Source organism: Talaromyces marneffei, chromosome 6 (genome assembly GCF_009556855.1).
Source record: "Talaromyces marneffei chromosome 6, complete sequence".
In the NCBI taxonomy this organism is placed as follows: domain Eukaryota; kingdom Fungi; phylum Ascomycota; class Eurotiomycetes; order Eurotiales; family Trichocomaceae; genus Talaromyces; species Talaromyces marneffei.
The window spans coordinates 1574428-1586533 of record NC_072353.1 but is presented as its reverse complement, the minus strand read 5'-3'; the positions used below and the strand labels follow the sequence as shown (position 1 = coordinate 1586533).

General features: G+C 48.3%; 5 protein-coding genes across 5 annotated transcripts; 1 reads left to right on the top strand and 4 right to left on the bottom strand.

Moving 5' to 3' along the window:
• Positions 1-868: 868 nt before the first annotated feature.
• EYB26_008082 (uncharacterized protein) lies at positions 869-2611 on the top strand (the record flags this gene model as incomplete). The annotated part of the gene is made up of 1 exon (XM_054267341.1): positions 869-2611. The coding sequence occupies one exon, from the start codon at positions 869-871 to the stop codon at positions 2609-2611; it is 1743 nt and encodes a 580-aa protein (XP_054123316.1).
• Positions 2612-3036: 425 nt separating this feature from the next.
• On the bottom strand, positions 3037-5802 carry EYB26_008081 (uncharacterized protein; the record flags this gene model as incomplete). Its single annotated transcript, XM_054267340.1, has 1 exon — positions 3037-5802. The coding sequence occupies one exon, from the start codon at positions 5800-5802 to the stop codon at positions 3037-3039; it is 2766 nt and encodes a 921-aa protein (XP_054123315.1).
• A 531-nt stretch (positions 5803-6333) lies between these two features.
• On the bottom strand, positions 6334-8007 carry EYB26_008080 (uncharacterized protein; the record flags this gene model as incomplete). The annotated part of the gene is made up of 1 exon (XM_054267339.1): positions 6334-8007. One exon carries the CDS (start codon positions 8005-8007, stop codon positions 6334-6336), a length of 1674 nt encoding a protein of 557 aa, XP_054123314.1.
• Positions 8008-8250: 243 nt separating this feature from the next.
• EYB26_008079 (uncharacterized protein) lies at positions 8251-9382 on the bottom strand (the record flags this gene model as incomplete). Its single annotated transcript, XM_054267338.1, has 2 exons — positions 8251-8798; positions 8857-9382. 2 exons carry the CDS (start codon positions 9380-9382, stop codon positions 8251-8253), a joined length of 1074 nt encoding a protein of 357 aa, XP_054123313.1.
• Positions 9383-9923: 541 nt separating this feature from the next.
• EYB26_008078 (uncharacterized protein) lies at positions 9924-11286 on the bottom strand (the record flags this gene model as incomplete). The annotated part of the gene is made up of 2 exons (XM_054267337.1): positions 9924-10821; positions 10886-11286. 2 exons carry the CDS (start codon positions 11284-11286, stop codon positions 9924-9926), a joined length of 1299 nt encoding a protein of 432 aa, XP_054123312.1.
• Positions 11287-12106: the final 820 nt, after the last annotated feature.

Genomic DNA, 12106 nt, shown 5'->3' with positions numbered 1-12106 from the left:
TCTCGAAATTTTTCTTCACGGTTTTCCGTTTCGGCCGCTCCTTCTTGACCACATATGTTTATTTTCTTCCACTTTCCAATCACCGCTACCCAGCATGCCGTTACATACAACTATAACAAGACACATATGGCGCAGTATTCTATCTTGTTCTCGTTTTCTTTCTTCGGCGTTTTGTTTGATTCTTTTCCTGGACCTTTCACATATACCCCCCTTCCGCTCGAAATATCACCCTTTCTACCTGACCATACATCTATTGTTTAATTACTTTCCACGAGCATACGAGGAAATATGAGGAAATCAACGTTTGCGATTTTTTATGTGAGATTAAGATAGTGATGATGGTTAAGATAACTTATTTGAAATTTGTGTTTACTGTTTAGCAACGATCTCCGATAACTACATCTGTTCTAGAGTTCCTTTACAATATTGTTCAGCTGTCTGTTGGAAGCGGCTAAATATTAGTATATTACTACACTGGGACTCCTGACTCTAACACACTTAGCTATCGGATATTGAAGCCCATTAATGACTTGCGATACATAATCCATTAGCAATCGTTTTCGTTGCCTATCGGCCGTGTATACTTTTTCGCTTCTACTGAGTCGTAATACAAATTGAGACTATCAACCCGTTAGGGTTAGGGCCAACACGGAGAAGCTGGATTTATCTGTGGAGAATGATCGAGTTCGGAACTGAGCCTTTTAAAACATTCATAATATCGAACAAGAGCGCAGCAATGCAAGCTTCTTGTTTCGCATCATCAATTTCCTTTCATTTTCGTTCTTCAAATTTTCTTTTATATATATTACAGCATTGAACATAATACAACGAATCAATTCATGACGTTCGCATCCCAAACCTCGACTCAATGTCCCTCCGCGCCGTTCTCCAGAAAATCCTCTTCACCGTCCTGATACCTCTATCCATCTCCTCGGCGCTTTGGCTATATTTGTATCCTGTGCTCCAAGGATGCGCATTTCCACTACCGGTCGTCACCAAAGTCAATGATGGCACACGCGAAGGATCTTGGTTGTCGAATAGCGTTATAAACACCCTATATCAGCATGCGGCCGATTGGAACTTGACCTCTAACGGAGGCGAGGGGATATCGATAGAACCTGCTATATTCCGTCTCCTTGTTCTAGCCGATCCACAGATTGAAGGCGATAGCTCCCTTCCCTCACCAGAGGATGAATTCATCCCGCGATTACGTCGACATTGGGCGAATGTTCAATCTGCCCTGTCTACACCAGACGCTACTGCGATTCTCAAAGATGCGGTTCGAACAATTCTTGTGGAGGATATACCATCTGCTTTCCGCGCGGCTCGGAAACGTCTCGACCTACTAGGAAACGATTATTACTTGGCGCATATCTATAGGACGCTATCACGGTGGAGTCGACCGACACACGTCACTGTGCTAGGAGACTTGATTGGGAGTCAATGGGTAACGGATGAAGAGTTTGAGAATCGCGGATGGCGGTTTTGGAACCGCGTGTTTCGGGGTGGGCAGAGGGTTGATGATGATATAAGGGCTACTGGGGGGAAGCCTCATGGAGAGGGTAGTCAGCAGGAAGAACTGGAGATTTTGCAACGATATAATTCTTCCTGGGCCAATAGGATCATCAACGTTGCTGGAAACCATGATATCGGATACGCAGGCGACGTTTCAGAAGCACGACTAGAGCGATTCGAGCGAGTATTTGGTCCCGCGAACTGGGACGTCAGATTTGCGCATCCCCCTCTGGAAGATGAGAGTGATGCGCGACCTACTCTCCACATCATTAACTTGAATGACCTGACTCTCGACGGACCCCCATTGGACCCATCGATCCAATCCGACAGCTACACATACGTCAACGACCTTCTGACTCATCGCTCTTACCCCGTCGAAGACCAGACTTCTTTTACCCTGCTACTGACACATGTCCCCCTCCACAAGCGGGATGGTATCTGCGTTGATGGACCATATTTCACCTTCTTCGACGAAGATGATACGCCCGATAATGATGATCCGGTGCGATGGAGGAAAGACGGACTTCGGGAGCAGAACCATTTGAGTGAACATGTCAGCTCAAATGCGATTTTGCAGGGGATATTTGGAATGAGTGGAGAGACATCTGCGCCGGTCGCAGGTATGGGCAGACGGGGATTGATTTTGACGGGACATGATCATGAGGGTTGTGATGTTGTGCATTTCGTTAGGCGGGATCAGCACGACACCCAGTCATCAGAATCAGAAGAAGAAAATGAAGAAAGAAAACCGTGGCAATGGGATGCTAGACGGTACTCTCCATCTTCTTCGGCTACCGAGTCTAACGATCCCTCGATTCGAGAAGTAACCCTCCGCTCAATGATGGGCGAATACGCCGGCAACGCAGCCCTGCTATCGCTCTGGTTCGACGCGAATCCAGAGGTGAACCAGTGGCGGTATGAGATACAGATGTGTCCTGCTGGAGTGCAGCATATCTGGTGGGTTGTTCATGGATTGGCGGTTGTGTGTGTGATTGGGTTGGGTGTTGTGGTTGGGCTGAAGGGGTTGGAGGGACTTGGGATTATGGCTAAGCCTGTGAAGAGACATGGTGCCAGTACAGATGCGAAGAGACGTTAAGTTGGCTTGAATATAGATAGGATTATGTATATATTATGTATGGATAAATGTGTATATTATGAACATACGATGATTGAAATGCAAGTTCATACTTCTGAAGAATGGTAGTTATATATTATTAAAGCCACTAGCAGAACGTTCTTGAATAGAACGATGGTATCAATGAAAAATTATCAATCTCAACAATGCAAATGCAAATAATGCAGGAAAAATATGAATATCCGTGGTATTCCCCGACTGAACGCCTTCCTTGCATGTATATCCGTAATGATCCCCTCAGTAATCGAAAGTTGAAAGAAATGAAATGAAATGCATGCTTTGTCAAATTTAACCTTGCCCTGCCCTTTTATGCTATGACTGAATGCAATGATTAGAAGAGATATGGAGATGGAGAACCTGGTTCTTGGGTCATTTCAAGTAAGCACTCAGTCCGCAATAGGGGTAATAGCCTCGTCATTGATCATATCCTCATCTGAATTATTCTGATCGAATGGGAATTGACCATGCTCAGCATCGCCTCCGTCGTGTGTCTGCAACATTCCTGTTTGTGGTAGCTGCCGTTGTAGCTGTGAAAGAGGATGGTGATGTGCGGCCGACGGACCATGTCTCAGATCCCCTTGCGTCAGGGCAGACATTTGTTCCAATGAACGGTGAAAATCACTCAATAGATTCGAGCGCATGCCATCAGAGATGAGATCTAAGAATTCACCAGCAAACTCGGCAACTTCGTTGGCAATTTTTCTTTCTAGGATGTCTTCAAGCATTTCCATGTCTCGCTTCCATTTTTCCTCCTTTCTCGCTTTCTCTTCCTCTACACGTCGGCATGTACCATCCTCCTCTCTGATTTTCAGACAGTTTGGACACAGGTAGTTGACCTCGCAGTAAGAGCAAGAACAAGGTGGGTTGCTGTTCACACAGTCTTGACACACATTGATTGAGCAATTGGTGCACTCACGTAATACACTAGGGCAGCGCTGACGTTGGTCTCCCAGAGGCCTGTATTGCGGGCAAAAGTACGACCGACATCCTTGCCACTTGGTGATCTCAGCAGCAGCATCGTAGTAGACAGAGGAGCGCGATGATGAGCGGGACAGGCTAGAATAGGTAGGTGATCGGCTGCGTCCTGCGCGGCGTCCTGTTGCCATACCTTCTTCTGCATGCCCACGTGCTCGAATGAAATCTTGTAGAACTGCCGGATGCATTTCGCCAACTCCTTGAACAACATTATCCCCAGCAACACTGCTTGAGGTGGAAGGCGAATCCCGGTCCATATTCGGCGTCGGTCCTTGTGATTGTAATTGTGAAATAAAAGCAGCGGCCGTGTTGATGCGAGGTCTGAACAACGACGGTCCGGTTTGAGATGGCAGATTGGAACTGTTTGTTCTGAGAGTAGAAGGCGGTTGAGATTGCAAAGCGGCTTTCTCAACAGCAAGCTCTTTATACCCACATATACGGAGACGTAATCCTCGAAGGTCGTGTTCTTTGCAGAGTGGTTTCGAACAGCTCTTGCAGTGTACCTTCCATTGAGGTGAATTATAGCAATCATCGCATAGATTGCGGGGGCATGATGATATCTGGCGGCCTGGCGGTCCTATTAATTGGTGTAGTCCCTCGGAGGTGCTTGTTTCTAACAAATTCTCGGTGCTCTGACTGTTGGATGCACATCCCACAAATTCTGGGTCTTCCCAGCCACGGCTCTTCGGTAGGGGTGCTGCTCGAACAACATCAACATCGCGTGTTGTCGTTCCAATACTGATACCTCCACCACCTGAAAAGATCGGTTCGGTGCAACACCAGTGGAAGTTCAAATTCGGGTATTGAACAGTAGCGGCAGGGTTCGGAAGGTTATCGACATTTGCGTCTGGTGCTGGATCATGCATGTTACAAGGAGAAATCGTAGCATTCGGCGCCCACCACAAGGGGTTAGTCATGGGTGCTAGTGGTGACTGTGCCCAGGTAACCTGGTTTTGGACATAAGGGTAGCTATAGGCACAGCTTGCACACAATGTTTTCCGACAACCGACGCAATGCATGATGACGCTGCATTGCTCGCATCGCTCACCTATTGGCTCCAAGCAATTATCGCACTTGGTATCCTCGACGAAGAACCTGTGACTATGTCGTAGATGAGCGGGAATGAATTTTCCATCTCCAAAACCAGACCGATCTCCCGTGCCTAGGGCTTCGCCGTGGTATCCTGTTTCTTCTTGCTCCCAAAGTCTTCCATCCTTTCTCTTATCTTGTTCAGCTCTCGCATTCATCGGACCAAGCCAGTTCTTCGACCTCCATAGACGATCGAATACAACCCAGACCTCAGGAGCGCCATGTGGAACCCTCATAGAGACATATCCGCGTCGTCGAAAACATCGGCCCGCAGGACTAGTACACCAGGCGGTATCGGTCCAGATCCCCAATTTATGACAGAGGTTGACGAGTTCATGTGTGGGCTCTGCATCTGAGTCACGACGGGCTAGTGAGGAACCGAGATACGGACGACGTCGATGATGTCGGCAACGATATGTGTAGAGACTCTTCAAGGCTAGTTTCTGCTTAGTCACTGAACTGCCACTGATATTGCCCATGTCAACATCGAACTGTAAGCCGTACATCGTGAGATACGGAATGATGTGGTATTTGAGAGACACATTTTTGCAACCGCGCACGGAGAGATGTTCTAGTGTCTCTCGTCGGGAGTGAAGGACGGTGGATATGAGTATTTGCCCAGATACGGCGGTATTGTCAAGCTCCAGGCTTTTCAAACAAGGACTGATCGGGATGACAACCAACATCAACAACTGATCCAAGGCGTAAGGTCGTGATTGGCGTGAGGCAGCAGGATCTGGACTGCCCATCAGCAAAGGTCGGTTCTGGGAGCCGGATGGGAAGAGTAAGCGGAAGGATAAGAATTTCCATGCTGTCGGGTATGATTGTAAGAAGTTTCGAAGGTAGGAGGAGGTATGGTATAGTTGGAAGATGGTTTCTGTAGGGATCTGTAGTAAGAGTGATTCAAATATGGGAGCATGTGTCGAGAGTACTCGTTCAAATGTCGATAGCTGTATGTCGGATGAGGCTGAGATGGAACTCTCATCGTCGTCTACTTCAATATGCGAGTCCATGGAGAGAGATTTCTCCATGACCGCGTTCTCAAAGTGTGGATGCTTGATATCGTTGCTCTCGACTTCAAGAGTCATGCTGCTGAGCGAACGGAGGTGATCGATGCTCGAAGAAAGAGATGATGGGTGCGTCGGCCAGCATTATCGGGGGAAACGGAATGAGATGAGCGTGGTTTTTAGAAGGGACTCTTGACGGAGAGCAGCGAAACACAGACAGCCATCTGGCAGGGAGGAATTGTTGTCGAAAATGATACGAGGGGCGGTGGTCAAGGAGGAGTAGCAGTGGTCACAGGCTGTCCACGACCTTTTGCAGTCAGTGTCAGTGAGAGACTAAGAGTTAGGATAGCCTGCGGGCCCGTGGCTGCCGATGTGGAGCCCGCCTGGAATCATTGGATCCTGATTCGGTATGGAGTCATGTGACGTCCGTTCTGTTTGTTTGCAGCCATCTGATCTCAGCTCTACGTCGGTCATCTAACTACAGTCTCTTACATGGCATGACTGGCATTTTCTGCATTGCACGACGCACTATGTACTATGTACGTTCGACATGCATTGATATCTACATCATGTGCCAATGTCCAACTGCAATGCGGCAATGCCATCGATGGATCAGTGTCGGTCTGTAACGTCGCCGACCGCATACCCCCTTGCGATGCCCCTACGCCCTTCGACAACAGCGGAACCACCGACCTCGTCGTCCTCCTCATATTTAATCTCAAAATCGCTTCCAAGCCCTTTCCATGTCCTTTGCGAACGCAAGAATTCCGCCCCTGGGGATATCGAGTTCCCGATCATAGCTAAGTCACCCTTGGCTCGTTTCGCCAAAGCTGTACTATTACCCCCCGCACGTCCATTGCTGCCATTGCTTGTGTATTGCATAGGCCGGGAGGTGGTTACAAATTGACCGGTCCTAAAGTCAAATTCTGGAGGTGCGGATTCGGATTCTGAGCCGTCATCGCCGTCAACATCTTCACTTGTCTCTCCCGTCGCATTCGGTACCTCCGTAGAAGCATCAAGGACAGCCTGGTAATCGCTTCTCCACGCGCCCGTCCATACACGGGTATCATCGCTTTGTAGAGCAAGCTCAAGCTCGTAGGGCGTGATGACCGGTTTCCAGAAATCCTTACTGTCCACTAAGGAACTCTCCCAGCATCCAATCACAACCCACCCTTCGATCTCACTAAAGTTTGCTACCTTTGCAGCATTGAGCTTGCCGACGACAAACATATAGCTCTTTTTACCGGCAGCTGCGATTTGTTTCCTCACGTGGTCGACAATATGAAGGTAATTCTTGACGCTTAACGTATTGACAAGAATGCCGAATATAGGTGCAGTGCTCAAAGAGACTAAAACACCATATCGACGACGTAACGCTGCTGTGGTAGACGCTTGAAGTGGTTTGATCTCTTCTTCGGACTCAACATTCTCCGTCGGATAGATATGTATAGCCGCAACTCTCGATGAAAGGGTAAGCAAGAGCGCCGTAGGCGGATCCGAGATGTGAAACAATTCCCATTCGCTCAATGTGTCTGCGTTTTCCTCGACCGATTCTGGGACTGTACGATTCGGAATGGCAGATGCAGGGTTGTGTACTACCTCTGCTGCGAAAAGATTGGTATATCCTCCCTGCACAAGTCGATCGTGAACTTCTTGGACATGATCCGTGTATGTCACATCGGCAGCTATGATAATTTTCGCGGTAAGGTCAGTGTATGTATTTTTGAACGCTTTGACAAGCGGTTCAATTGGTAAAGGTCTGTGTGTAAAAACGTATATCACGGGCAATCGCGACGTCGGGGATAGACAGGCTCGTCCGTAGTGTACAACAGCATCAGCATCAACATGTTCCGCAGCAACCTCGTCAACGCAGCAAGTGCCATAGGAAGTGTCGGCCAGAATATAGAATCTGCGTTCTAGTTCGTCGAGCGACTTGCTGTCCTCCAACCCTAACTGAGACGTCTTTTCGGTAAGCGTCGTCTCCGGATCCGCATTCGTAGTTTCCGCGACTGCCGGTTCAATGTCAGATTTCGCATTCTTCGTCTGTAGCCCCCGTGTCAAAAGCTGAAAGACTCGCGGAGCATCCGGGAGCATATCATCCGGAAATTGGAGTGCGATGCGCTTCCACCGAGATTGGCGTATCTCAGCCAAGGTTCGTTCGATATCATAGATGATAGAGAGTTCATCGTCAGAACGGACGATCCCTGAATCGTTCGGTCTGGCGACGGGTTCTGTGGCTTCTAGCAGATGCGTATCTGGCGTAGAGAGAATCGGAGCTGACGCCATATTGCAGGCAAGATATACTAGATTCCTGCTTTGTTTTCTCGTTCTATGCAGATTGTTTGCTCTGGTTGAGATGGCGGGGTAGAGTTAACTCATCTGGAAATTTTTTGACGGACAAAATGTACTGCGGGTCCAGCCCCACCTCGACTTTTACATACAATTTGACAGGCATAGATGATCTTCGATTTCGTCGTTATCCAAGTATGATTTCGTATCGTATATTTCATTGAATCAATAATCATTGATTTACAAATCAGCCTTCGCCGGCTCTCCAGCCCACACTCTACGAATCAACTCGCGGATAGGCTCTCTCTCAATCTCCCTCGGGTTCCAGTAAGGGTTACTAACCGCGATATCAGCGGCCTTATCAATATCCTCCTCCTTCATGCCAAAGTCCTTTAGGCCCCTTTTCACTTTCAGCTTGGACAAAAGCACGTTGAGACCATGGATAGCATCTCCATTACTCTCTGGCAGGGCCTCGGCCAATTTCTTCATTGCCTCCGGAATGCGAGGCGCATTGTATGAGATGGCGTGCGGAAGCACGGCGGTATGTGTTTCGGCGTGTGGGAGATTGAAGCTGCCTCCTAGCGTGTGGCAGAGTTTGTGGTGAATGGACATTCCGACGCTGCCTAGACAGGTACCGCATAGCCATGCTCCATACAAAGCCTGAGAGCGTGCTGAGGGTGAAGAGGGGTTCTCCACTATTTCCGGGAGGGAGGATGCCAGGGCTTTCGTGCCTTCTAGGGCAAGGAGGTTGATGATAGGGTTCGTATTGCGTGCATAGAGTGCTTCCACTGTATCTTTTGTCAGTAAATAGTCTTACATGAAACTGCCACGAAAAGAAACACTGACCAGCATGAGCAATGGCATTGACTCCACTAGTAGCACTCATCGCTGCGGGGAGGGTCATGGTCAAATCAACGTCGTAAATCACCGTCCCGGGGAGAATCTTCGGATCGGATCTCGTCTTCTTCACCCCATCCGCCGTCTCCCCCAGAATAGGCGTCATCTCACTGCCCGCATACGTCGTAGGAATACAAATATGCGGCAGTCCAGTACGAATACTAATCGCCTTACCCAGACCGATAGTACTTCCACCACCGATGGAGACGACTGCGTCTGCTTTTGTTTCTTTGGCGTACTGTAAAGCTTTTTCCGTGATGTCGGTGGGGGTGTGCATGGTGGCTTCGGTGAAGATGCCTGCGATCTTGCCATTGAGGATTTCTTTCAGCTGCTCGGCTTGACTGATTTGTTGAGGGGTGGATAGGAGGAGAGGAGCAGTGAGATTGAGTCGCGAGACTTCCTCTGGGAGTTGTTTCAAGGTCCCTGAGCCGAAGACAACTCGCCCAGGGTTGGCGTTGTATACGAAGGAATCCATGATGTTGGTTCTGGTGTGATAGTTTCTGATGCCCTGGAATAGTCGACTGGATATGCCTGGACGCATTGATCAGGTATAATTAAGGAGAGAGAAATGGAAAATCATCGATTGCAGAAAAGATGGGAACACTGCAAGTATTTTATTGAAGCTTCACCCCACATGTCGCTTTTCCCCCCACAACCCCCGTCGGGGAGGTTTTGTAATCTTTTGTCATCTCCAAATGCCCCAAGCAATTCCCAAGAGCGTCGGCTAAGATGTTTACCGGATTGATGCTTACCGGTGCATTTTCCGATGCTTGGGCAATGCTTTCCGGATGGCTTCAATGGTCTTTCTTCAGACTATTATATTTTCCGGACTCGACTACGATCAATCTTGATATGTCCATTCATGCCCATGATAATCCTATCAACTGCCGAGTACAATACAGGAAAAGGGAAACTATTTGCCTGTCGGGATTATACAGTGACTGATTGCATATTTCAAATGGATCCTTTGAACGCCACGCCATGCTGTGCAAAATCATCTTCGCTTTCAAGGAAGATCAATCCAAATCTGCAAAACCCATGACTTCTCGGTCGCGGTTCTTCCCTTTGTCTCGCTTTCTCTTCTTGCGTTTGGCTTTCTCTCGGCGAGTATCGCTATCATCACTGCCATAGCTCTCATCACTATCAAGATCATCGCTCGGCCCTTCAAATTTCCTCACAGTGCCGGCAAAAGAGTATCCCTCATTGTATATACTCGGGCTCCAGACCTTGATCACTTGACCACCGCCACTGACCATGCGTCCTTCGACGTCGAATCCGAGAGAGGTAACACCTTCAACCTCGTCGTGCTGCACTCTGGACAACACTTTGTTCCGGCCAATTGCCACCAAGGAAATCTGACCATCGGACTGACCAACAGCAACCATCTTGCCATACCCAGCATCCGATGGGACAACAGCCAGCGATTCCAGAGCTTCACCTTCTCCGTTCTGGCGCGCAACGTAAATTCGATCGTCCTGATCGTCCCAGACTCCCTTCTCCCACAACGTCAGGACACCTGTCCCGCTGCCAACAAGAACTTTTTCTCCGACACTGGTACCGGTTGTAGGTAGACCGCCAATGTAAGCGGACGAGATCAATTCTTCATCTTGATCTTCACTCTTGCGGAGAATACCTTTGCGCAAATCTGTAGCAACTAACGTCGTACCTCCAGTCGTAACCCATTGTTTACTGTAGCCAGAAGTACTGGTGTCTGAGGGCGGAAGCGCTGTGAGTGAGGAAATGTAGTCGTCGTGAGGGCGATATGTCTGTTCGGGGCGAGCGGTGACTCGAGAGTAAGGGATGCGCAAGTCGTATACATGCAAAGCACCTGAATCGGTCGCTAGTAACAAGTTCTGAGGAGAGAGTGCGTGTATCAAGGAGGGAGAGTCGATTTCATCATTTACGACTTTCTTCCTAATCAATCGTTAGACGTTTTTTCTTGTAACAGATCATGCTTCTTCCGCACGAGGCCACTCACTTCGATTTGGCCTGGGGTATGAGAATCTTATTCACAACAATCCCTGTCTCAACCTTTGCGGCCTTGACAATCCCATCCGTTCCAGCAGAATAAAGCGTCTCTCCATCAGTGCTAAAGGCCAAACATCTACAACTCCCCTTGTGCCTCCGCGTCGACCATATGGTATCTATATGACCAGTCCCATTACCACTCGTCGCGGATAATCGTGATGAGCCTTCGACATCCTCATCGTCATCATCGTTTTCCTCGTCGCTATGCTCGGTCGACGGCAAGCGGAATGTCTCGACATGGCCTGAAGTCAGACCGACGGATAGAATTGGTTCGGAGGGATGAACGGCCTGGGCGAATAAGTCTGCTTTGAGTGGCAGGGTGCACACAGTTTCGTAGGTGTGGTACAGCATTTTCTTCACTTTACTGCATAATCTGCTGTAGCATAAAGTTGAGGTCTAGTGAGATTGTACCACGATATTTTTTTCTCCAGGGTGGAGCTAAGCCCGAGCAAAGCTTCTCCGCTCCGTAAAAGGATTCACCGTTGGAAAACGTGCACAACCAAAATACAAAAAGTATTTTAAATGGAAGAGATTGTGACAATGAGACAATTAAGGTTGAATTGCATGTCAAAACAATGCTTATCTGTTCACCAGGTGATTGGCAAAAACGGAAGATTTTCGAGTCATTCTCAGCCGCCCAGCCACGCTTTGTTAAATATTTACCTACCCCATGGACTAGCCTAAAATAGTTATATAGGGTTAGGGTTATAAAGCATATATGCGCAAGGTTGGGAATCCGTACATGACATGGAAACTTATGATATATACTTTGGGGAATCCATGGAATGTACTACACTTCTCAACTTAACTCACCGCATGAAACTATTCATACCGTTTTCGCATTTCACAGCTGTGCGACAGTCAAGCCCCGGCTTCTCAGTTCAAGCACCTGGAGCCATGCAAACAAATCAAAGAATCCACTCAATTCATTCCATTTTCGCCATGGATCTACATGAAGTCTTTCCCCCATTTTAGATTCATTCATCTTTGTCTATTGAAAGATACACAATTGACAGCGTTCCACTCAGATGTTGCCGTTTCCGCTCCTCAAACATGCCATACAATTCTCGGTCAGCGCTTCGTGGAGCCGAGGCGCCTGATTAGCCCAATTTGTCGCTAGCGCGAATGCATTTGTGTCAGACCTCCTGACAAGTGCCTCAGGCTGCTCCGT